This window comes from Boleophthalmus pectinirostris, unplaced genomic scaffold (genome assembly GCF_026225935.1).
Source record: "Boleophthalmus pectinirostris isolate CB_2022bp ecotype Guang Dong unplaced genomic scaffold, ASM2622593v1 HiC_scaffold_10, whole genome shotgun sequence".
In the NCBI taxonomy this organism is placed as follows: Eukaryota; Metazoa; Chordata; class Actinopteri; order Gobiiformes; family Gobiidae; genus Boleophthalmus; species Boleophthalmus pectinirostris.
The window spans coordinates 17,224,785-17,250,889 of NW_026570971.1; the positions used below are offsets into that span (position 1 = coordinate 17,224,785).

The 26,105-nt window shown below is 39.7% G+C and overlaps 1 protein-coding gene across 1 annotated transcript in view; it reads right to left on the minus strand.

Annotated features, from left to right (window-relative positions):
- Positions 1 to 332: 332 nt before the first annotated feature.
- Positions 333 to 26,105, minus strand: part of col12a1a (collagen, type XII, alpha 1a) — a 43,233-nt gene continuing 17,460 nt past the window's right edge. Inside the window, exons 22-66 of the mRNA XM_055158477.1 lie at positions 25,929 to 26,068; positions 25,262 to 25,391; positions 24,759 to 24,904; positions 23,918 to 24,047; positions 23,433 to 23,569; positions 22,903 to 23,032; positions 22,692 to 22,831; positions 22,483 to 22,615; positions 22,296 to 22,316; positions 21,549 to 21,688; positions 20,081 to 20,210; positions 19,870 to 20,009; positions 19,665 to 19,794; positions 17,725 to 17,867; positions 16,834 to 16,963; positions 15,761 to 15,903; positions 15,544 to 15,673; positions 14,895 to 15,014; positions 14,667 to 14,813; positions 14,458 to 14,574; positions 14,234 to 14,386; positions 14,084 to 14,158; positions 13,847 to 13,986; positions 13,628 to 13,751; positions 13,405 to 13,548; positions 13,131 to 13,295; positions 12,791 to 12,829; positions 12,500 to 12,638; positions 11,694 to 11,836; positions 9,930 to 10,039; positions 6,347 to 6,505; positions 6,026 to 6,103; positions 5,805 to 5,891; positions 5,400 to 5,453; positions 5,027 to 5,122; positions 4,681 to 4,734; positions 4,098 to 4,151; positions 3,706 to 3,759; positions 3,121 to 3,192; positions 3,002 to 3,037; positions 2,861 to 2,927; positions 2,600 to 2,782; positions 2,449 to 2,526; positions 1,494 to 1,664; positions 333 to 1,202 (exon numbers count right to left, since the gene is read on the minus strand). Of these exons, the coding sequence (XP_055014452.1) occupies positions 1,192 to 1,202; positions 1,494 to 1,664; positions 2,449 to 2,526; positions 2,600 to 2,782; positions 2,861 to 2,927; positions 3,002 to 3,037; positions 3,121 to 3,192; positions 3,706 to 3,759; positions 4,098 to 4,151; positions 4,681 to 4,734; positions 5,027 to 5,122; positions 5,400 to 5,453; positions 5,805 to 5,891; positions 6,026 to 6,103; positions 6,347 to 6,505; positions 9,930 to 10,039; positions 11,694 to 11,836; positions 12,500 to 12,638; positions 12,791 to 12,829; positions 13,131 to 13,295; positions 13,405 to 13,548; positions 13,628 to 13,751; positions 13,847 to 13,986; positions 14,084 to 14,158; positions 14,234 to 14,386; positions 14,458 to 14,574; positions 14,667 to 14,813; positions 14,895 to 15,014; positions 15,544 to 15,673; positions 15,761 to 15,903; positions 16,834 to 16,963; positions 17,725 to 17,867; positions 19,665 to 19,794; positions 19,870 to 20,009; positions 20,081 to 20,210; positions 21,549 to 21,688; positions 22,296 to 22,316; positions 22,483 to 22,615; positions 22,692 to 22,831; positions 22,903 to 23,032; positions 23,433 to 23,569; positions 23,918 to 24,047; positions 24,759 to 24,904; positions 25,262 to 25,391; positions 25,929 to 26,068 (5,063 nt within the window). The 3' untranslated portion in view covers positions 333 to 1,191. The remainder of the gene's footprint in view (positions 1,203 to 1,493; positions 1,665 to 2,448; positions 2,527 to 2,599; positions 2,783 to 2,860; positions 2,928 to 3,001; positions 3,038 to 3,120; positions 3,193 to 3,705; positions 3,760 to 4,097; positions 4,152 to 4,680; positions 4,735 to 5,026; positions 5,123 to 5,399; positions 5,454 to 5,804; positions 5,892 to 6,025; positions 6,104 to 6,346; positions 6,506 to 9,929; positions 10,040 to 11,693; positions 11,837 to 12,499; positions 12,639 to 12,790; positions 12,830 to 13,130; positions 13,296 to 13,404; positions 13,549 to 13,627; positions 13,752 to 13,846; positions 13,987 to 14,083; positions 14,159 to 14,233; positions 14,387 to 14,457; positions 14,575 to 14,666; positions 14,814 to 14,894; positions 15,015 to 15,543; positions 15,674 to 15,760; positions 15,904 to 16,833; positions 16,964 to 17,724; positions 17,868 to 19,664; positions 19,795 to 19,869; positions 20,010 to 20,080; positions 20,211 to 21,548; positions 21,689 to 22,295; positions 22,317 to 22,482; positions 22,616 to 22,691; positions 22,832 to 22,902; positions 23,033 to 23,432; positions 23,570 to 23,917; positions 24,048 to 24,758; positions 24,905 to 25,261; positions 25,392 to 25,928; positions 26,069 to 26,105) is intronic.

Here is a 26,105-nt window from a genome sequence, read left to right on the forward strand (position 1 = left end):
AAAAACATTCAGAAAATCTTAGAAAATAGTCTTTTGGGGGATGGAGTATTTGAAAATGTCCATAAACAGACACTCAGTACTATTAGCATACTTTTAGCTGGTTTAGTGCAGTACATGATGAAGTCGAATGAACAATTGCTTTTATATTACAAGCTGACACATATATGAACACAGAGACACACAGGTTGCAGTTTGGTATGTAACTTTCTCATGTCAAAAAATATATATATGTTCAACATAGCCAGGGGTATCAAACCCATAAGTACTAGATTGTTTCTTCAACACTTTTTTACACATTTCCCTTTGAGAACTTGGACCAAAAAAAAGCTATGATCTCTTTGCATTACCCCGGTGTAGCGATCTCTTTCTCCTTTGTGAGTAATCGGATGAATCTATTGTCTCAAATTCTGCAGCGGGCTCCACAGGTAAAGGCACTACGTCAGGTGCAGGCTGGAAGCGGGTAGCTAAAAAAAATTGTGGCCAAATCAAACAAAAACTGTATCTACAAGTTTTCATATGCACAAATTAAATTATATTGCACTATGGAACTCCCACAAAAACGCCCCATATGTAAAAGCATTCTACACGTCTTTGGTTCTTACAAAAGGCTGAGTTGTGTTGACATTAAAAAAACAATGGGTTATACATACTAAAAAGAAAAACTACAAAGAACAAATGGTAAACAAAAAATAGTGCTGACATGGCCAACAGATGTTTTGAGGAACATGCTGGGTCAAAGCTGTTGTAAGGTTATGCTGGTGGTGAGTAAGCGAAGGGTTAAGAGGCGGAAAGCTTCAAAATATAACGTTAACTTGATGTTTTAGTGTGATTCCTGGATCATACATCATTTACAAGGCACACAACATTAGTTTATTTACACGTATCACTTTAACGTCAACACTGTTTTGTTTTTGAAAATCCTCTCTGTTAGTTGAACATGCTCCTTCCTTGCGTAGAAATGTTTGTCTCTCTTGCTTTCCTCCAAGTTTGTAGTTCAAGATGCAAGCAGGCCTGCAGGTTGTCATTACTTGTATCTGAGATGGTGTTAGTCAGTCTGCTCCGATTTTTTTGGCTTTTATTTAAGTATCATTATGTCCATGGTGAGTATCCTTACATGCCCCCTTAGAAACTGGGCAAACATCTCAGAAACAGGACTTCAAAGTGAAAGCGGCACAGTTGACTTAAGGTTTACTATGCCAAACCTGGAAATAGGTCAAAGAAGGTGTGAGTGTTTTCTGTTGAACAAAGTTATAAGCGTATCATAATAAAAAGATCATACACTAAATAGACTTTTCATGCTGATTCTAACATGTCTGAAATGTATGGAGGAATAAGAATCATGATATCCACTTAGCTACTGTCATTTTAAGTTCAATTTGCTGGGAGAGTGCATTCCATTACTCCATACATTTAAGTAGTGAGTTGGCGTGCATAAATTTAGTCTTGTTTGACTTGAGTAGCACCATGCAGGGCCTAGACAGTGGTCAGTATACCTGTATATCCTTGTCCATTGTAAGGAATGCCAACACACTGGGAGGAGTCGCAGTATCCAGGTGGTCCGGGTGGACCCCTCACACCGGGAGTACCTTGTCGACCTGGAGGACCACGAGCCCCAGGAGAACCAGGAGAACCCGGGGATCCCGTCCTGGACTCGCCTGGTGGGCCTGTGGGACAGAAGAGGAAATGCATTGACATCAGACAAATTATTTAGAGGAAATTATAGGGTAACACTCCATGGTAGCTGGGCAGTTTAACTGCTTCAGTGACTCAATTAAAAAGCCTGAAAAAAGAAGATATGGTCTGGTGTTTTGGAGTTACCCCCTGGCCCCGTCCGTCTAGACGTTAAAAATTCAGGATGGAATTTTCCCCCACTCTCTGTACTCTGTGATTTAAGTGGGCCCATGTGTTGTCAATGAAGCCACCAATGAGAGCTCATTGTATAGCAATTTGATTCTCACACACACAATAGTGAGTCACCAGAGGACTTCCTCCCACTGGCCTTTCTCACTTCATTCACAGAAACAGAACAGTCACTGTTTGGTCGAGTGGGCGACACAATGACAGAAGATTCATGCCACTGATGAAAATGCATTTCTCTGGGAACAGGAGTTTTATGATGTGTTGGGGGCTTTACAAAAGACCCAATAAATATGAAAGTATGTCTTAAATGATTAGGCCATCACTAACATGCATTCACCAAAAATTTGTGAGAGAGGAAAAACAAGTCATAATGATAGTGATAATAATACCTCTGTATTGTGTATTTTCAGCAGATTCTGTAAATAATAGTATCTGTAACTTGTTTGTGTTGGTAGATCTTGTGTGATTTCAGAGTTAAGCATTGTTGTTAGAGTCACATCAGCAGGAGGCCTGCAGCTGCTGCAAACTGTGGCTCAGCCCAAATAACAAACCTTGTTGTTGTGGAGAAGGCTCTGTTTGTTTTTTTACCTGGTGGCCCATTTGCGCCTCTTTGTCCTCTGATGCCAGTTCCTGGGGAACCCCTCTCTCCCTTCTCTCCTGGCAAACCTACATTACAAAATATTATGAGTCCTTGCTGTAAGACCACTCACTGACTTGTTGTTAAACTCTGATGATGTACCTCTTTCGCCCTGACTTCCAGGTAAACCTGGACTTCCTGGAAAACCTGGTCTCCCGGGCTGCCCTGGCTCGCCTCTGTTCCCTTGGTCTCCGGGAGGGCCAGGAGGACCTGGTGGTCCGGCTGTGCGACTGTTGTATCCAGAGGGAATTTGGTTGATCAAGTGATCAATACGGCTCATCTGACCTGAAAAAATATAAGTAGAGAATGAAAAATAATACATAAAAACCATTGTAGTGCATTGATAAAGAGAAAAGGACTCACTGTTGACAAGCTGCTCACAAACTTGTCTGGCAATTGATCGCATCATGTTTTGAGAAGCAAAGTCTCCCTAAAACAGTAGCATAAATATGATGAAAGTAGGAAAATGAACAGTTATGTTAAGATATATCCATGAGTACATACCCTCTCTCCCTTTTCTCCTTTAATACCAGCAGGGCCCTATTAAAAGCATTAGTTATCAGATAAATAGAAACAAGAGATACAAAAACATTAGTGGATCATTCTGAAGATCTAATACGTACTGGACTTCCTGTATCTCCGGGTTTTCCAGGTTTTCCAGTAATTCCGGGTACACCAGGGTTTCCAGGGTTTCCCTAAAAAAGGAAAACATCAGTACTGCATTGTATGCCTTTCCTTCCTGCTCTCTAATCATAATTACACCAATAACTTGTGTTAAGAGTTGTGCAGAAGGCTCCAGAATAGATTTATGCTTTGACATCTGTAGTACATGTGGCACAATAAGGGGCTGGAAACACACATCCAAACCAGAGCTACAGGGATGGAACATAAACACACAGCCACTGGTAATGGCTGCTGGAGCAGGCAGGATGCTATAGTGCATGTCAATTCTATACTGGCATCAACTCTCTTGGCAAGAGGGATACATTAAGTAGATTCAGACGTCCCGAAACCACAGAAGAAAGAAAATTAGAAACACAACTCCTTCTCCTGCGTGGAGCACTATAGACACTAGTCTTTACCCAGCCTTCCAGCACAGCAACAGTGGAACCAGCACTAATTATTGTAAATGTGTCAGGAAATAAAGCCCTAAGCCATGGATATTTATTTGGCTGTGCAGAACAGGGACAACATAAACACACACTCACCATGGGCCCGGGTGGACCTCGGGGGCCAGACTGTCCCTCCTTTCCTGGTGGACCCTACAAAGAAATAACATACAGTCACAAATGGTTTACAACACACAAGGGACGCTGCTCATGCGATACATCAATGTCATGCCTATACCCTGCTTTCAGCCTTGGCTTTGACATTTTACTTAACATAAGAACTTGTTTAATAATTCTAGCTGACACAAGCACGAACATTCAGTGAAAGTGTAAAAAATGGCACACGTTTATAGCATGCAAAGATCTAAGTGGGTGACCGAAGGCCAAACAAGAGCTTAAGTAAGTGTTAGGTTCATGTGTGCTTTTGAATAGAGCTTGTAAATGTTTAGAATCCAGTGTGTAAATGAGATGAGCCTGGAGGTAAATCTCACCCGTGCGCCGCTCGGTCCAACTGGGCCCAGAGGACCCCGTGGCCCTGGAGGCCCCTGCCAAAATAACAGACACTCCATTAAATGCTAATAGTGAGGAACAATGTTGAGTTTAAATGTTCACTAAATAAATCTGTGTTCTTTGAGAAAACATATTGATAGTTCCCTTACAGCTCCAACATGACGAGAGGAAAAGTACTTAATGTTGGTCTGAGCAATTTCATGACATTTTATAACATAAGGCTATGCACTATTGCAAAAATACTGACTTGTTTAACAGATGTAAAGACTTCCAATGTTCAAATACAAAGGATGGATACTTTCCAATCCACAGCTCCCCATTGGTAACACGAGTCTAGGCTTTGTAATAATTTCACTGCAGGACTGGCTTTCTACCGTTTGTCAATCAGAGGACTGATGGTAGAGTGAGGAGCTCCCAGAGGATGGCAGGAGAAGCCTCCCACTTTGAATGTGGTTTCAATCTAACTATGTGGACAGGCTCCAATAGCACTGCTCTCTCCATGGACAGTCTGCTGCTTCCTGTTCATAAACCACAGAGACGAGAGAGACAGGAAGGCACACTCACTTGAAGACCAGGCAGGCCTGGGGCTCCTGGATCTCCCTTTGGTCCTTGTCGTCCCTGTAGGTGGAGAAGAAAAATTTCAGAATCATTTAACGTTTGATTTTATTGTTTTGACGTGAACTGTAGGTAAGAAAATAACGGAATGCCTGAGTTGTTGGCCTAAGATGATTTGTCAATAGTTGCAAATTCCTTCCACCAGATTTATAATCAAAATATTTCAGTACAGTCCCACAGGTTTTTAATGAACTCAATCATATCATTTCAAGACTCACATCGGTTATAAGATATGACGTTTCTCATGCATACACAGACTATTTCTAGCCATATACAGTAAACAAGTCTGACTCACTGGTTCACCAGGTAGGGACAGTCCGTTGGGCCCTTGCGGACCAGGTGGTCCCATTGTGCCTGGAAGCCCTTGTTCACCTCGTGGACCCATAGGACCCTGCCCCAATCAAAAAGAAAAAAAAAAAAACTGTTATTAGGTACAAAAAGTCAGATAGGCCTCATCAGTGTTTCAGATTGAGACAATGAACAGACAGGCAGACTTCAAATCAAGTCTAGGACAAATATACACCCGTAATAACTAATAACTAATCAAAAACATGCTCCTTCTTTTTTGTCTCATACATGAAGCTAGTGTGCTTAGCAAAAGCAAACCAATTTACACATTATTTTCATGTGAAATAATTATTTGTTTAAAACAATGAGGTTGGACTTACCGGAGGACCTGAGTCTCCTCTATCTCCACGTGGTCCCTTAGTACCTGGGCTTCCCTAGATATTTAAAGACACACAATTGAGTGTAAGTAAGTCAACTGTCAGAAGTGGATTCCAGAGCATTAAACCCAAAGCCAGACAAAATCCTCTGTGGGACAGCGAGGTTACCCAGCCCACACACTTAACTGGTATTTTCTCTACAAGCAAACTGTATATCTGTTGACACTTTCCCTGACCCAGCATTTTAATCCATGCTACTTCTATCCGTAGCTGGAAAATATTTAAGTAATTATACATCTATGTTGATTGGAAGAAAATTATATGGCATTAATATCAATATTTGGCACAGACCCGGGCGAGGTAAAGACAGATAAATGGGTATAATTGCAGATGATATGGTTGTTTTACCGATGGTCCAGGAGGCCCTTGTGGACCGATGCTGTCTTGTGTGCATGTGCAGGAGTGGGGCAGGGATGGACACTTGGCCTCGTCTCTCTGAAACACACGATTACATGTTCATTAGAAAGACATGCAAGCCTGGTAAGTTGCTGCTCTACTGTTCTCAAATTGGTCTTAAGTTTAAATAAGCAATAATAAAAAATGTTGTTAATTCAATGTAAAAGTCTTACTGTGGCTGGCAAGTCACAGCATTTGTCTCGACTGATCCAACTCAGGCTGCAGACAATGTCAAACATCTGGAGCTGGAACTGCGAGACAGAAAAGTAAAAGTGAGGAAAAACATTACATAAAGCACTTTGGATAAAAAAGACCATTGTCCCAAAACAGACAACAATAAGTGCTCTGATGTGCCTATAAAGATCCTACAGTCACTGATCGCATGTAAAACTTAATCGTGCATCTTAACACCAGAGAATAGGCTTATTTACTATTTAAAGATGCTGTTTTAAAATGTGCATTTCCCAGAACTTAAATAGCTTATTTTCACTCACTGTTGCTGACTGCCTCTTTCCTCCTCCAGACTTGACCATCTTGCCAAGCACTTCGTAGCCTTCCAGAGTGATGTTGTTGGCCTCCTTGATGGACTTCTCTGCCACCGCTTGGCAGTCCACGTTCAACTTGACTTTCTCTGGAGAGATGGTGATGTGGAGCTAAAAAGAAAAGGACAAGGTACTTATAAATTCAAGTGTCTTTTTAAAAGTATTTCAAAATCTACTTTAAGATAAGAACTTAAGATGGTAGTTTCATGCCCTACCAAGATAGAATTTTCAGTACACTGTGCGCAATAGTGGGGTTTAATTAATGTTTCATGAAGTTTGATCCAGGTTTGGGCACTGTCTGTAATAATATTGTGAGACTGGATTGAACTGATTTAGCAGACTTAATGGGTGCCTCTATGGCTGCTACTGAATTTCTTTAAAATGTCATGGGTTGTGTTCTGTGGATGGCAAAGGTCTACTAACAGTAGTGAAAATTTAAAAAGACATTGTTTGGCAACCCTTTTACTTGAATGGTTGTGCTCCCAGAAGCAAGAGCCTGGCTTTCATAGTTTAGTCTTAGCTGACCTGGGTTTAATCACATGCTCGGATATTACCCAGTGTGGTTAGTGATTTGGCACTCATCAACTTTGTGATGTCTCCAGAGATGAATGAACTTTGAAAAAAGCAAACAGACACAAAAAAGCCTGCATTTGCGCAAAGCTGTGGTGAGTGATTGTGTAAGGCCCAGTGACAAAATGCCAGGTTTGATGGTTTCCTGTCCAAGGCGCCTCGTTCACATCTTGAAATGATATCATTTGCGGTGTGCCATCAAAAGTGCTACTCTTTCCATACTTTTTCTTCACAGTTGCAAATTTTCCCTAGCTCAACCATCAGAAAGCTTTCTTTATGGCAGAAAAAAGCAAGCTACTATTCTCTGTACAAAGCCATACCAACCACAGAGCGGCCCATAGTTCTTGGCAACCAATCACAAAATTACAGTTGACTTCCTTGGCAACAGAGCAAAGTGGTGGTGGGCTGAGGATTATGGCATGGATATATTACCTTCTTTACTTACCCAAATAACAATTCAATGGTACGCTGGGTTAGCCAGTAATTAGCATGTTTGTATAATATCTTTACCAACCAACCAAACCAATAAGTACACACTATTTAGTCATTGGAAAATGAAAAAGGCTTTGGCAAACACTGTTGGTTGGACTCTTTGACCTGATGAAAGATGTTTCAGTTACACAGAGCTCAGGTGCTACTGATACGTGTCATTGTTCACTATTTCATCACCTCAGATACACACAGAACAGAACTGCCCCCCTTCTCAACATGATGATCACCGCTCTTAAGGTGCAGAATGTTCAGAACCATTTGACTAACAAAAAAGTTTAAGCAAAGCAAGAAATCTATATTATATTGTGTTTTGATCTAATTAATTTTGTATGTATTGTATGTGCCCTACACATAGTTGCTCTATCAAAAATGTTCAAAATAAAATCCTGTTACGCGGTCTAGTCCAATAAGCCCCTAATAATCTAAAAATGTTTAAAGCTCTCTAGTCACCTTCCTGCTTCACTAAAGAGCAGTCTGCAAGTACTACCACAACCCTCCCAACCACAAACCCGAATTGGACACAAGGGCTAGGAGCAGGATTTCGAATTACAACAAAGTATTTTATGTGGGATGTGTACAGTCAGTGCAACAAAATTTTGAACTCAATGATGCCTTGAGAAACTTGTATGGAAAATCCTCTCCCCATGACCTAACAGGAAGGGTCCCCCGATGGTAACTCACCCTCAGAGTGTGGGAGGGACTGCATCTGCCAAAGTCATTCCTGACCACTTTCACACATGTTTGGTACCGTAGATGTTCAGATTCACAAAGAAAGTTAGAATATTGCTCCAGATAGTATTTATTTTCTTGATTATGTAATTTCATTCTCACAACGTTAAGGTTTTGGTAACTTATTGCCACAACACTCTGCATACCAACAGGAACAAAGCACCAACAAAAAGCTTTTATGTCAACCCTGGTAATACGCATTGAAATGATGTACAAGCCATGGCTTTAATGTCGGTCTACCACGGACATAAAAATACATGCCAGCAGTTGGCAGGGACATTTACTCAGCGGTCCTGTAAATAAGCAGCTAGGTGGACCACTGCAGCCTCACCATCGCATACAACAGCAACTTGTAACAACCACAAGCTGGCCACTCATGGTACATTCTGCCTCTAGTCTCCCCAAAGACACACAACTGTACGCATAAATCAGGCTGCTATCCAAAGGGAACAACAATGATGTCATTTTAATCCATCGCTCTCCCCCTTACCCATTCATTCCTAATGTTACCCTGTAATTAGTTGAGGAGATGCTAAACGGTCCAATTCCGGGGGCAGTTACAGTAAGCTCTGACACTCACGCCAGTAGTTAGTATCACTAGCATCAGAAACGGGGTTCAAAAGTGAGGAAGTGGGCAAAATCTGATAAAAAAAAATACAGCACAAAAAGGTCAGTCATTTTCAGTACTGTTAACAAGGCGCAATTCCCAACAAAAATTCTATAAGACAGTGGAGACTGTTGTTGCCCTGTTGCATCAATGCAACAAAGTCATTCTGGGTCACTGCATAAATATAATACACCTCATTGTTTGACTGTGTACATTTGTTGTTACTTTGAATTTGACACTCCAATAGACTTTAGCACAGCTTAACTTGGCCTGTAAAATGTAAAACGTGCTTGGTAAACCACTAAAGAAAAACAAAACAATACCAAGGCATTAAGCTAGACAATTTCATCTCAATGGGTGGGAGTATGAAGCTGTGATATATTACTGTATGCTACTAAATGAGAGTACTAAATCATGTAGATCATTCTTATTGCAAAGTTACAACAGCAAATAATCTGACAAGCATCCAACAATGATAAGAAATCAACAGTTTTAATCTAGATTTCCTTCTGGGCGCAACCTACTTCAACTTTCACAAACAAAATGAATGAATAAACCAATATTAATAAAAGAGATAAAGCTATAATATCTGTCTCCAAAACCGAATTATTGGCTTCTGCAATTGCCCAAAGCAAGTTCTACCAAATTCATAATACAATTTAATAAAATGTCCTCACTGGCAAAAGCTGCTGTGGAATGTTCCTAACAGCCACCAGGTGATGTTGATGCTCAGATGTGGCCAGGCCTTCATGCCTAACAGTTTGCACATTATGCTGGGTCATTGGATTTTCCTTCCATAACTCTGAACAATTTTAAGCTTTCAAATCATATTTCACGCATCATGTCCGTGGTCTGACAACGCTCAATGTCCAAACTCAAAAAGGGTGGTTCTTTTGACAATAAACAATGGCACAGAGGAACAAAGGAGGAGCTGTGTAAGCATATTCTGTTTCATATTGGAAAATAGTTTGGGATGTAAAGCGGTTAAGTGCAGATGAAAAAGCTTTTGATATAGTGAAACATTGTATGAGGCAAGAAAAACTAAATAATGCATGAGACAATGGTAAATAAGTGGTCACAAAACCCATGCAGAACATCAACATAAACACAAATCTATAAGAAGCATGCACTGTTTACCTTATGGAAACTGCCATGGAAGACCCTCTTAACTTGCTCCTCATTGAAGACGGCTTTTTGGATTTCGCCTCGGGTGTCCTTGTTGTAGAACGTGATTGTTTTGCTTGAAGCTGAAAAAATAGGAGACTTTGATGCATCATTATGATACATTGTGGTGGCACGCAAAGGCATAAGTATAGAGACCACATGGCTCAGGATGGAGCAGGGAGATCAAGAGAGAGCTATGAAGGATTAGGTTCATGAGTGTAATTGTTGACATGCGTTAGGCACGTGTGTACAACAATGTCGTTTTTTCTAGTGGTCTGATCTGTAAAGTACTTCACCAGTGTTATGTAAATAAAATGGCCTGGTGCCTTTATTTTATAGCGAGTTATTTTATAGCCAGTTACTCACTAAGACTCAAGATTAATTTACAAAAAAAAAAAACTCAGAATCACTGTTTTTGCAGATTCCTCGGTTCGGGTGCTCAAGTTGTATTTTTGGTAACACTTTATTTTAGGGTGCACTTATTAACATCTAACCACCTGCTAATTAGCATGGCTGTAGATGATTAATGTGTCATTAATTAGTATTTATTCAGCCCTTATTAATGTCTACTTCTCCATAAGCTTATTCTGCTATTAGTGAGACATTTACGAACACTTTCCTATTAATACACTCCTTATTACTGCTTATTAGTATAATACAAAGCCATTTTTGTCCATGAATTATGATTCTAATAAGCTTTTAGTAATAAGTGTGTTGTGAAGGACTAGCAGAATTAAGTCATTAAGCTCATAAATATGTTCCCGATTCTAAAGTGATGTTTTGATCATAGTTAATAAATTACGAGTTTGATACAAATTGAAATGAATATGGTCCCTATTCTAAAGTGCTCTCTTCTTTATACTTAATTCATGTATTGTGACATGCATATTAAGAGTTCATATATGAATATGAGTTTAATGACTTAATTCATGGCTACTTGGACTCTATTAACACCTAGACACTGTTTTATTACATAAGAGTAAGCTAAATTTATGAAGCTCAAATATGTAAAAACTACATTTCTTGTGCTACTTGTCTTTAAGAACACGCTTATTACCAAAAGCTTATTAGAATCATAATTCATGGACAAAAATGGCCTAGTATCATACTAATAATAAAAAAAAAAAGTGTATTAATAGGAAAGTGTTTGTAAATGTCTAATTAAGAGCATAATAAGCTTATGGGCAATTAGACATTAATAAGGGATGAAAAAATACTAATTAATGACAGATTAATGACACATTAACCATCTACAACTATTTAATTAGCAGGTAGTTCGATGTTCATAAGTGTACCCTAAAATAAAGTGTTACTGTATTTTCTTGCCATTTTGAGTAGTAGTTTTATATAGCCACATTTTTCTACTTTCCCAGATCATTTTGCAGTAGTTGCAATTTTTACAGTAGTTATATTTTTCCATTTACCTTTTTGACTGTACCTTCCCGCCCGTATTTATGTACTTCTGTACTTGTAATGTAGGGCTGTGCAATTTCTTGAATTTTAATTGAGGTACACACATATTTAATTGTCATTTTTAAATGAGATGTCCACAGTCAATCCTTTGGCATACTGTCTGGAGCAGGGTACAGACTTTGGAGGAATAAATGTGACTATGATTTAAAAAAATGATGAAAAAAAAGTCATTTATCTTTCTGCCCTGTTATATTGTCATGAAAACTTCCACAGTCCACAGGTGCCCAGATGTTTACTGACAGCTTCCTCTCTGCGGACACTTACGGTTGACAGTGAGGCCGACCTCCGGGTTGTTGTTCTTGTCAGAAATCTGCCAGATGTCAAACGGCTCTGATCCAGTGTCAGGGAGCAGCCGGAAGAGCAGGATGATGGTGTAGGCTGGGGGAAGACCCTCCGGATGGATCTCCCTGTTTGACAAAAAACATACATGTGTGTCTGCTTTGAAATCGCATCCAGGAGGTCAGGCATCCAACAGGAACATCAGTACAAAACATAAATTGTGCAGCTATCCAGCTTCTATTTCATCCCTACCAAATCTGCAAATACCTCCAGTTTTTCTCCCAGCCTTGAAAAGATTACCCACATATTGAAGGAATTGAAAGTATTCTTGCTTTGCCTCATTAGTTGCAGTTTGAAGTTGCCCCATTTGCACACATAAAAGAAAAACTAGACTACACCAACAAAATATGCATCATTTCAACATCTTAACATATAAAGAGAGGAATTTGGATTGCTAGGTCTCTGTACTTCCTCACACACCGCTTAAGTTAGCTCAAATTGATATGAACTCACTAAAATCGATTTGTTGATGATAGGATTTTATTTCATTTTCCTCCATCACCTCTTAATCTACTCGGTTTAAGAACAAATGGAACGGTGGGCTCTGTTCCAAAAGGCAACAAGGAAACCCCTTTGAGTGCGCTATTAAACACTATTATGACTAACGACTGTGGGTTGGGAGGGATTACAGTGCACAGGAGATAGGGCCAAAAGGCTGGGAATATCCACATAATGAGACTCACACACCCCATATTTGACACACAAAAACACTATTTAGCCGTGAGTCTTACTTGGTGGGCTGGTTTAGGAAGGAATCTTTGTGAAGTCGGTAGGCGATGTAGCTGTTAAAGGAACCGGGCTCCATGGACACACCATTCATTCCAGCAAACGTGCGGTCAGTGATGTTGAAAGCCTCCAGCATCCTGAAGCCTGAAAAGGGATAAAAACATATGCAAAGAGGTGAGCATAGACAAGCGGAAATGGAGAAAACACATTTACAATCGTAGAGCAGTGGTACAATGCAGACAAGATTTACTAGGGATTTGTAATAGTTCTGTTTGAAGACAATGATGTGTGCTTACCAGGTGTGGTGAAGCCATTGATGTAAATCAGAGGGCAAGCTGAAACAAGAAAGGCAATTTTAGAGCTTTTAAAAAACAGTCGTGAAAGAAATTCAACTGTCTGAGAAGTTTTCAATTTGTATTAAAATCATAGTAGGAATACAATGTTGGAGCTATTGGGCATTCAGAGAGTTCAGCTTCATGTTATTGGAAACATTTTGAGGACTTTTCACTACTCACAAGCTACGATTGTTATGTTTTAAATCAATAACTGCTATGGCAACAGTCATATTTATTATTTTTTCCATTGTGAAAACCATGGATAGGATGTACAAAAGTATTAGTGAAATACAAGTCTTACTGGAAGTGGCTGTTTCACAAATGAAGGTAATCAGGTTATCCTGGATTTTGGCAAAAGCGTCATAATCGTCGACCACAAACACGTGTCTTTCACTTGGTTTGCTGCCAATGAGTCTAAGCTCAGACATGTCCACATCAGCCACGCCCACCACAAACACACTGTAGCCTGGAGCATCAAATCAGAGACATCAAAGAGTTAATAACACTATTCATAAAGTGAACTGAATTTACTGGATTGTTACTTAGCTCAATTAGCCATATAGTACCACACATACCGGAATGCTGCAGTTTCTCAGCACTCTTTTTGACCTCATCCTGAGATCTTCCATCTGTGACCACAACCAGTACTTTAGGGACGTTTCTCCTCATGCCACTGTCAGAGGTGAAGACCTTCTCATAGACATGTTTCAGAGCCACACCTGAAGGAGAGAGAGGAGGAGTCATTACAAAATCGGTCACTTCATTTTAAAGTTTTGTTTATTCAAACTGTTGATTTACCAGTTTTGGTATTTCCTCCTCTGTAGCGCACATTTTGCAAAGCTGACAGCACTATGCCCTTATCATGATATGTGTTTAGTTTGAACTCTGTCTTGGCATCATCGCTGTACTGCACAAATGAAACCTGTTGACAACAAACACAGATAAAAGACTTGTTAAAAACAGTCATTCCTAATAAAGAGGCAAAAGGTAATCCACAGGTACGGTGTGTCTGCTGACCTGCATGCCTTTAGGACTGATCTCCTCAAATGCTCCTGTCATGCTTGTGACAAACTGGATCACTTTAGCAAAGCTCTCATCTCCAATACTCCAAGAGCCGTCAATAAGGAACACAAGGTCGGCCTTAGCGCCCTTGCAAACTACAGGACAATTTGAAAAGACAGATTTGTGATGATTAATTTATAAACAATGTAATCATAATAAATTGTTACTTTGGCTATTTGACTGATGCCATACCATCCAGAGCCGGTGGGACAGTTGCAGGGGTGGGAGGGGGAGGAGGTTCTGTGGGCAACTCAGTTGGCTTCACCACTAAACAACAAAACGACACAGAATGTTTAGAATGCTGCAGAAACCATAAAGAATAATGAAATAGTCTCATCCTACATGTCCTCTCTTTGACGCTGACCCCCGGGCCCTCCAGATTAGGCGTCTGAGTGTAAACTGTGGCATTGTACAGAGTGTCAGGAGTCAGACCATCAAAACAGTGTGTGCTTTCTGAGCCTCTGACTGTGATCTCCTGGGCACCAGATTTAGAAGCTATGGGTGAAGAAAGAAAATATTAAATCAAGTTTCATAATTTCTATCTCAGTAAAAAATGGTTAACTTACTGTCAAATGGGTTCACTTTAAGCCTGTATGAGGTAGCTGCACGGTGAGGAGCCCAACGAAGGCAGAAAGAGTCATAGCCAACATTGTAGGTGGTCAAGTCAGTTACATTCAGGTACACTAAAAAGTATAACAAAGGTGGTTTATTTATGATTCTCTCTTTCTCTCTTTCTATAGACTTTTTAAACAACCATGTATGAGTATTCACTTACATGTTGTGCCCTGTCCCACTAGAGGTTCACTAACTCCTGTGCTGTACTGTGCCAGCACTTTGAGGTCATAGGTGGTTCCTGGATTCAGATTGTGCAGTTGGTGGGTTGTCACGTCTCCAACAAATACCTCCTGGGATTCATCAGAACCTGAAAGTTGATTTATCTTTTTAATAATTGCATTTCAGTAAAAAATAATTAAGATAATAAAGAAAAACAATTAATTTTTACCCTCAGGCTGGTAGATAAGTTTGTATCCAGTCACTCTGGAGGGGGCAGGGTCCCAGGACACCCTAAACCGTGTGTACCACTCATCAGAAACACGCAGGTTCCTTGGACCGAGCATGCCCACTGTAGACAGAGAGACAGGTATATAAGTCCATGGCTTTGAGAAGTGGATAGCTTTACTTACAGCATGATCCAAATGTGAGCTGTCAGCGTTGTATTTATGGCATTAAAACATATTACGGTTAATAGCTTCTGAATTTAGGGTGGGATGATGAATTCAACCACATCAGAGAAAACAGAAACCCAAAAATTAAGATAGCTTGAGGACTGGAAAGGTATTACGCATCATATGAAAGGCAATATTAGGCAAGACCCCGTCAAGCACGGCAAGTATACGATCCTCCTTACTGGACTAAAGCCAGATCTTAATTCTCTGGCAGAGGTTACAGCTGCTTTCTGGCTCCGGGAAGAGTCAGGAATTTCACTTATTCCATTTTTGCAAGAGTGGTTCAGGACCTCAATCAATGGCCAGTTTATTTTAAATAATCTGCAGTGGATTATGTGGTGATGTGGGTCTGTCATTGTGCTTAAAATGATGTCAAAACTTTCCAGACTAAGGTATAGACTGTGCAAATTGAATTATATGATGTACCTGTGCGTCCCTCTCCGTCCAGCTCTCCTCCTGGTCCATCAGCATAAATTGCAGTCACTTTAATGTTATAAGGAGTGTCAGGATCTAAGTTTTGGAGCACAACATTGTTCCTATTTCCTGGTACCGTAGTCTGCAAAATAAGATTATAAACAGAAGACATTCTTACATAGCAGTAAGACGATATGCTAAGAATATTTTTTATTATAAATGAACTTACAAACTCCTCAATAGGGTCTCCTGTTTTCTGGGCGTAGGTGATGCGGTATTGTGTGACAGGACCTTGAGCATGTTCCCAGGTCACAGACAGAGTGCTGGTAGTGGGGTCATACACCTGCAAGTTTCTGGGACCACTTCGGGGGACTGTGCAGATGAAACATGTTTTTATTTGATTAGTTTTCCAAAATCTGTTACATTTTGTGATAATGGTTTACCACAAGAAAATGTCCCAAAAATGTGATCTATTAAAGCTGCACTATGTCTCTACAGAGATGCTATTCCTTTTTCTGTAATGCCCCAGTTCTCAGTATTGCATTAAACTTTTCTGTCTCCATGGAGACAAGTCAATGACACAAGACCGAGTTACAAGCCAGATCTATGTAGAGGTGACAGTGCTAAGCATAAGAATGTTTTCAAAGTTATTTTTGAGCAATTCAAAAACATGTGTAATTTAAGGAATGGAAGACAATCTCAGCTGAGACCAACAGAAAAGTTGGTCTCAACACAGTAGGGATGTAGCAATAACTGAAATATTGTGATATCGTATTGTCAAAGTTCTGACAATAATATCGTGGATCATCACAATATAACAAATTACAAGTCTCTTTGCTTAAACTACGAATTATGGTGCAGCTATAGCTAAAAAAAAAGACAGAGAGAACTACAAAGACCATGATCCTTTTCTCCATTTCAGTGTAGACTACAAGAAGAAATAACAGTTCTAAGCACTTTTAAGTCTTAGTTCTTTGGATTAAGTCTTGTCAAGGCATTTTAAGAGGAAAAAGTAGCATATTAGCAGTTTTGTTAACCTTCACAAAATATCACAATAAATATCATACTGTAAGATGTATATCGTGAAGATATCGTACACATACAGAGAGATTTGGATATTGTTACATCCCTAATCGTGAGCCTCCCTGCCATATCGTGAGCTTTCCCACGATATTGCAATAAATATCACACCATGAGGTCATATTGTGAGACTTGGATATTGTTCCACCCCTATTACACAGTGCACCTTTTAATTAATTTATCTTCTGCATTCCATTTTAGTAACTTGTACAACATGCTTACGTGTTTTTCCAGCATCACTGACTGCGGGTCCCTCTCCATCCGCATAGAGGGCCACCACTCCCACGTTGTAGTCGGTGTCTGGGATCAGCTGCTGCAGTAGGGTTGTGGTGGTAGTCCCTGGTACTACAACCTGTGCATAAACAAAGGTACAACAATGAAACTGTGTGATAATCCTCTAATCTCAGCTGCTGTTTATAATATTTACCACCTTTTTCACACTTAATGACCCCCCATTGTAGAAAGTGTAAAGTTTAACTAATGGAACAGCTGGACAAGCGTACCTCACAATAAAGACAGCAGATAAGCACATAGTATGAGAAACCTAATTAGTTGGTTTAGGTGACGAGGTAATGTTCTTCAACTGCTGTGACCTTTTTAGATGAGTGAAATGTGTATTGGTTTACAAGGGCAAGTAAATAGTAAGTGTGAAAAACAACAAAGTGTGGATCACTGTCAAACAAATGGGGGAGGGGGGAGGTGCTCTACTGTGGTATTGTTTGTGTCACCTGTCAATGACCCATTAAGACTTTCAACACCACACCACATGTTACTGCTACACTACAATTATTGTTACAACTGCTTTGGGATAAATTAGAAAAAAAAAAGAGAAAAAAAAACGGCAATATAATTTATGAGTAAATGAATTAAAAAGTCAGAGTTTATTTAAAGTGCTCATTCCAAACACATCCAGGAGCTTTAACTCTAGAAAATAAATGAAATACTAAACTAATACAAGAATTCATTGAATTTCAGAATTGTTTTGTTTACAGTGAACATTCTATTACCCAAATAGCTGTAATATTTGCCACTACCACTACTACTAATTCTTCACAAAACAGAAATGTAACACATGATGGGTGTGCCTTTTTCAGGTCAAATATTTGGACTTACAGATTCAGCTGGCCTGGCACCAGTCACAGGGGAGTAGACCACCCTGTACTGCTGCACCGGGCCTGTGGCTGCCTCCCAGCGCACGTTCAGAGTGTTGGTGGTGGGGTTGAAAACCTGGATGTTCCTGACTGGGCTTCGTACCACTATAAGAAACACAAGAAAAAAGATCATTGTAATACTGTAGATGTACAAGGTGTGTTTTGTGACAGTGATCAAACATTTTAATCAAGAGCTGGAAAGTAATTACAAATACGCATGTCACTATAATGTAGTAGATTTTTAAACATGCATTTGTACTGGTAATTGAGTATAATTCTAGCCATGTGATTGTAATTAGCTACATTTCAAATCATCTGAGTTACTGAGTACAGTCCCAATCCTTCCCTGGTTGTCGTACCTCATTCCCTGCAACTCCAAATACACATAACGTCATTACATCACTGGTTCTGATTGGCTAGAGCTCAAAGAATACACAGATTGTGGTTTACAACTTAATTGAGCTTTAAACTGTTTAATTATTCATGTATTGTATAAGGATTGTGTGAAAAATAATTAAAACTGTGAGTAACTGTTTTATATACTTTCACTTAAGTATAAATATGGCATCAGTACTTGTAATAGAGTACATTTTAAGGGATGCAACTATGCTTTTACACATGAAAACACATTTCCAGGACTCTTTCCAACACAGGTTATAATGTATTTTCTCATAGTAAGGTCTAGACTCGATGAAGAAGGTGCGAGGTGTGGCTAATGAGAATGTTTGGGTAACAAAAGCGCTCAGCATGAAGCACAGACAGATTTAAGACAGCTTTAACAATACAACCAACAGGACACTTCCTCTGTGCTCCATAAAGCTTCATGAAAGTATGAGGCACCTCTGAAAAGCAGATGTTTTAAAGCTCTGTGCTACCACTTCTCATAACCTTGTAACCACTGAGAACATCACAACAGGAACAATATGGACACAGCCATTTAAAAGCCAAGGTCGGCAACAAACTAACTGTATCAGAGACATCTGCGTAGGTTTAGATTAGACTTGAATTGTCAATAATGTTGTTACATAAGAAATTATTACTTGCGAGGGGAAGCAAAGGTAGCAGCAGCAACCATGATTGTGACCTTGGACTAGTAAGTTGAGAGCTATTAAACACATAATGCTCTCTATTCATGTCAAAGCCCCTCTATGCACCCTGCTTCTTTTTTCCTCAAAGGAAAGCCAATTACTCAACACAGTCCCTCCACCCCGTTCCCCCAGCCCCATCATTATCCAAACCACCAGCCTCCATTCCAGCCTATAAATGGACAATATTACAGTAAAGAAGGAGAAGACACCATTATAACGTTGCAAGGCTGATGAAATTCCTTCCTACACAATCACCCCACAAAATGCTGATTCATTCCTTGCAGTGGCTAGTGGTTTACATTGATGGAGGAAGATGGAAAATCCAAGTTTGCTTATTCAAAGGTTAAGTAAAGAGAAATGTTTGAGCTAAAATTTGGTATTACGTTTTCATAACTGTAAATGTCATTGTGAGCCCAGTGTGAAATAGTTCACCAAATTGGAATGTAGTGCCATTTTGATAGGTCTCACTGGTCATAAAAGTTGTAAAAATTAGCTTTAGCTGACTGCTGCAATGAATCTTGGTGGCATAAAGACATTACATGCCAGAAATGAAGGCCACAAAGTTCAGTCTGGAAAGAGCATTGCACTAAGCCTCACATTTTAATAAGCCTGTCACTTAAACTTACATCCCTTCTTGTACAGGTCAGCAATGCAAATCATTCAAATCTGTCAATGCAATCTCCATTTATCAAAGTTTGGAATTGACACATATTATTTTCTTCACTTTCTTAAAAAGAAATCCTACAATAACCCATTAATAATATGTATTTTTCTGTAGCCTAATATTGGCACAGTAAATACGGATTTTGCTTACATGTTTTGCCATTCTCAGACATGCGCTGGCCCTCTCCAGCAGGGTAGACAGGAACCACAGTCACTTTGTACACAGTGTCTTGCTGCAGGTTTTTCAGGACAGTACTGTATGTGCTGCCAGACACCTGAACCTAAAGACACAGGGGTAGGATGATATATTTTAGTAAGGATACAAATCCACTGTTTTAATATTGTCAATTGTTTACCATTTCTTCATCTCCTCCAGCTTCAGGGACATAGAAGACTCTATACTGGCGCACTGGGCCCTCAGCTGCCTCCCACTGCACATTTAGAGTGCTGGTGGTGGGATCGGTGACACGTAGGTTTCTGACTCCACCCAAAGGTTCTACAAGAGGACAGTAAGATAATAGAGTCCAATATAATCACATGCAGACACAACGTGAGAACATCACTTACTGGTCTTGCCAAGGCCATTGAGTTCTGCGCTCACTCCTTTGGCATAGACTGCAACCACACTGATGGCATACTCTGTGTCAGGGGTGAGCTTAGGAAGAAATACAGTAGTCTTCTTTCCTCCAACTTGAGTCTAGGTAAACAAAGACATTTCAAAAATAAACTTTCCAAACTGACTAGAATGAGGTGTGAATAGGTTTACAGTTTGTTGTGTGCTTATGAAAATGACTCTAAAACATTGGTTCCAACCTAAAAGCTTCTTCTCTGTCAGCATCTCTTCTGAGTTTTGTTTTGAGGGGCTTTGGACAAATGATGTAGAGCACCGGCCATGGTAAACACATACTTCAATGGTTGAAACAGATGGATATCTCGTCATAACAGTCATGACACTTGATGGATTTACTACAATGCTTTTGGCTTAAAGAGCAGAGACATGAATCTGCAGTAGCTTGTGAGAGAGAAGAGCTGACCAGTCACAAGCTTGAGTGCCGACATCCGTTTCATTTTAGTTGGTTTGTTTCATCACTCACTGCCTTTTTACTTGGAACAATGTTCTAACCAGAAACAATGATAACAAAAAGCAGTGCTTGTACACAACATGTGTACTGACAATAAGAAACAGATTTGTCAACACAGACCTACGTTTTAGCTGTCTTATCTAAACTCGCTAAACACAAGTTTACAGAAAACAGGCTTCTGAAGTGGAAAATTTAGGCATGAATATTAATATGAATATTAAATAATAGAATAGATTTTTTTTAAATATATAGGCCCTGCTTTGCTGAACAAAACCATAATTACATACAGAAACATACAAGCCCAATAACAAAAAAACTGTAACAATAATAGCCGACATTTGAAAGATAGAAGAAAAGAAGTGTCCTTGAACAACCTCATGCAATCGCACCATTGTTGGAGGCCATTTGTGCGTTAAAGAGAATAGCCAATGGCTGCAGTGCAACAGCCAAGTCACGTCTGTGTTATAATATATGACACTGGACTCTCTCATTATACAGGGACACACTGACCTAGAGGCAAATTCCACTTTCTGGAAAAGTCTCCAAAATCACTACTCTGGCTAACAGCTCAGTCACTGTCACAGACCATCATTAGGCCAAAAAGTGTATTTGGCAGTGCTCAAAGGACTTACGCTAGTGTCAGTGGGTTTGTGGAATTGGAGACACACAAATAAGGGTCTCTATTAATGTCTAACTTGTGACAGCAAAAGGTCAGATACTAAACGAAAACCAAACATTGTTATATAAGATTAAATCAAAATGAGCTACAAGCAGCAGAAACTGAAAATGCGAAAAGTATATGCTTTTAATAAGTGCCATAAAAACAGATTAAAGGATTCAACTGAAAGTACACAAATACCCACTGGAACAATCACACAGAGAGTCTAAAATCCATGTTAAAGCTTTAATAGTTGAAATAGTTGTGTATTTGTGTTTGTGGCAATCGGACTTACTGTCTGACTTCTGCCTCCAGCTGTGGGGACAAAGGTGATCTTGTAGTTCTGAACGCGGCCGGGGGCTGGGTTCCAGCGGGCGTTGAGAGTGGTGGTGGTCTCATTGAACACAACTAAATTTGTTGGAGGTGCATTCGGGGCTGGAAATGCACAAGAACATAAAGAAAATGAAAACCACAGTGAAATGATATATGATATTGTCACAAAAAGGTATTTGGTGATAGCATTTACACTTTAAAGACAATGTCCTTGATAAATGTATGTTTTAAAATGATATTTGATGAACATGTTAATGTAACAGAAATGAGGATTTATCAGGGACAGCTTTAAAGTGGTAACAGAAAAGACAATTCTTCAATTGATCTTTTCTGAGATGAAATGATGATGAATGAATGATTAGATGATGATGGGATGAAAATGCATCCAACATTACAATGGAGATGATGGATGGATGGATGAATAGATGGCACAATAAGCTCTTACAATTGGGATTCATTTGCTCAAAACATGCGTGAATGAATTCCAACATCAGCCATTTAAGTTGACAAAACATATTCACAAATAGCTTTGCAATAAATGACAAGTACATAGACAGGCAGGCTGTGTCAGTTTGGACACAGAACCACCAAAGTGGCTGCACTGATGATGAGATGATGATTGTCCAAACGCATTACTGATGACAAGGCAAAACAATAAAACATGCTTCCATTTCCAATTTAGATCTTCTTTCTTTAAACACATACTTACATGGGACAGCGCCTCTGCGCACTACAAAGGCAAAAATAGAAATATAAAATACACACATTTTGAACAAAAGGAAATATTGGGGATATAATCATTGGTCCAGCCTTTCGCAAAGATCCTATGTGGAAATTCTAGCAAATAAACCAAAACAGTTAAAACATTACGTAAGGCCAATGAACAGGAGTCTTACATGTTCTCTCAGTGCCCAGCAGGTCCTCGCTCTCTGACTCATCGGGGTAAATGGCTGTAACAGACACATCATATGGAGTGTCCGGCTCTAGGTTCTCCAGAACATGGGTGGTTTCATCGTTGTTAAGAATTGCCTACAGTGGATGTGGAATAATGTTACTCTTCAATTGGGATTTAATATAAAAACAAAGTAACTGGACTTTTCCTCACATATTGGAGGTTAGATTCTCCCTTCTTTGTCCATCCAATACGATACAGAGCCACATCTGGTGCGCCATGCTCCCAGGTCGCCCTGAAACTGGTCTGAGTGACTTCTGAAAAACGCAGGTTCTTTGGTGCAGGAACAGGTTCTATGGGTTAAAAGAAATGTTTTAATATAATGTTTGGTTCTGTTATTTAAGCTCTACTGTTGGAGTCTTACCTGTAATACCAACTCCTAACATTGGTGGACTTGCGCCCTCATCATAAATTGGAGTTACAGCCAGGGCATACTCAGTCTGAGACGTCAGACTTTCTAGTACTTTGGTAGTCACACTTCCATCAACTTCAAGCTAAAAAACAAATGCAATGTTAACATTATCAACCTCAGGAAGCTGGTAATTGGCACAGTAAACTCCTTATTGAACCCATTCAAGTTTACAAGCCAAATTGAAACAATTATTGAAATTCTTATTTTAGGTGCAGTGAAGTGATATCAAAAACACATGGATATGACTATAAATGTTGGTAGCACATTATAAATGTCGTGGCATTCTACAGCGGTTTCGGCACATCCTCTCTGCACCTATTAAATATGTCTGTAGGCCAAGTGTTGTCAAGAACTCTGAACAGCTGTTTATACAACACAAAAATTACAACACAGTCCAGATGACTCATTATTACTGAGATTACTAAGGACTACTTTATAATCAGAAAAGACAAGACTCAAAGATGCAGTACAATTATACATACTTCTTTAGCGTCTGCCCCTTCAGGTGTGTAAGTGATTGTGTATCTACGGACAGGACCAGGAGCAGCATCCCAGATCAGCCTCATGGTGCTGTGGGTAATGTCCCGAACCTTCAGCTCACCCGCCGGAGGTAGAGGCACTAAAAGACATACATTTGTACATTAATGCATCCTGATATATTAAAGGTACACAAAGTAACTTTTCTGGTGGAGGGTCCACCACTGGCTTGTCTCCACGGAGATGTCATTGCATTTCTTTGATCTTAACATTTAACTGATTTATCTCCATGGAGAAAAGCAGATGACTGCACCAGGCCAAGTTACAGGTAATACAGTATCTGCAACTGAACATATGCGAGATAGATATGTTTAATGTCATCATTTGGAACATTTCTGTAAAACATTACCCAGGGAGGCCAATTTCTCCAGAAAAGTTACATAGTGCACCTTTAAAATGCATGATTATATTTGATTTGTCATATACATACAGGTCACTCCCTGCTGGGTGAGAGGCTCACTCGCTGCTTCCCCATGCAGCGCAAACAGCGACAGGGTATAGGCTGTGTTGGGGAGCAGGCGCTCCAGCTGGACTTCCGTTGTTTCCCCTCCGACTCTCATCTACAATGAATAAATATGAGTGACAGTTTGTGACATTTGGATGAATAATATTTAATTTTCAGCACACAGCTGCTTCTCTCTGCTTGGACACAATGGATTTCACACCTCATGAACCAGTGATGACATTCCCTGGACAGTGTGAGCTCAGTGCTAACCCACTCCTTTGTGACTAACTTATTTCACTGTTATTTCCCTGTTGCCTCCTCTGGTGAATAATGGGCCTCACACTGCTGCCTTTGTGAAATGTTCCAGTTTGACAATCTGGGCTTCATCAGCTGCTGTCACAGCACTTAATTATTTTCTCACTTCTGGTGTTTAGCACAATGACCCGTGGATGTACAAATGTCAAGTTAAATGGGACATACTATGTAAAATTTACTTTATGAACTTTTGGCATGTTTTCTCTAATCATTAGTTTACTCAAAGTTGTATTTTTGAAAGCGTCATGTACATTTGTGTAATACTGTATTGTCCTGTATTTGAGGCTTAAGTGCTCTGAAAATTTCAGCTGCCCCCTATCATGACTACACCTCTGTACTCTGTAGTCTCCAGCTCATATACATTGGGTTAAAAAATGTCATTCATGCCTTTTTTATTATCATGCTGTTTGAAATCAGTAATATGATTTACAATTAACTACACGTAAAACAATTATCTATGTACTAATGTTATTTAGTTTAATAGTCTAGTCTTTAACTATACAGCTCTCACCTCCAGCTCCGTAGTGGGCCTTGTAGCATTTATGGCACTGTATAGCAGCATGTAGCCAGTGGCTCCCTCAGCCTCCTCCCATCGCACACGCATGGTGGTTGTCGTCTCATCAAAAATGTTCATGTTCCTCACAGCAGGCAGGGACACTGCAAGGGAAAGTCAAGCTGCTGAGTATGCATTCTGTGCTTCCACCAATAAAGCTAAATACAGCACCATTAATTGACTAAAGTAAATATTTCCTATCCTCTAAGATAAAATGGAAACACCCCTATGAATCACACTGTGTCTCTTTGCAATTGGCACTTACTAAGATTAAACAGCAGCTAAAGATGTTTTCACAGTTTAGCAAGTGTTTACATAGTTTGTTTCAGAGTGGGCCATTAATTGGTTGTCCGTTTACATTCTCATGGCTAGTCTTTACCATTCATGCATCTGTTTATGAATGATGACTAAGAGCAAATATTTTTACAGTAAATGAAAGGCCGAATGAGGTGAGGACTTACATGTGGTTTCAGTTCCTTTCAGAGGCTCGCTGCTCTCCTCTCCCACAACAGCATAGACATTCACCAGGTACTCTGTCAAAGGGTTAAGGCCCTGGAGGACCACTGTGGTCTCAGTGCCATCCACAAACACCTAAAAGCAATAAAACACGCTGTTATTGGTTTGAAGTCTATAAGAATAGACTCGGTAGGCTAAACTTTTGTTTCATTTTTAATACAGTAAAGACCACTCAAGTTCTGATTCCAAGAAGATTGCAGTGTGTCAGTAGCAAAATAACTACAAAAATCAGAAATTTGTTTACTATTAAAGAAAACATCTGGCATATGAAAGAATTCATGCAGGAGCAGATGCCAAAAATGTAAATTCACTATTTGTGAGACAAACAGAGCTATCACTATGAAATTACATTTCTACTTCCTAATCCCCTTGTGAGAGTGCTGTATGTTTTTGTTTCTCTGTCTTGAGTCAGTTTGTGATGTAATTAGACTCCTGCAGAGCAAGAGGCCAAACTAAACAAGAGGCCGGGAATAGACTTTTGTAAGGAGTTTCCCACTGGACTCAAAACTGTCTGAATCAATTTAGCCACTGATCTCATGAAATAGGATGTGCTAGTTTTCTGATGATTAGTAATAAGCACTGATGTGTGAGCTGCCTATATCTTCTTCATACTTGTTGAGGGCGACCAGACAGTGTCATGTACTCCACACGGTACTTCTCCACTGGACCCTCAGGACCAGTCCAGGAGGCACGGAATGACTGGTGGGTCACCTCTGAAGTCACCAGGTTAGTGGGGGCATCAGGTGCACCTCCTTAAATCATAAGAGGAAAGATCAGATCAAAGATCAT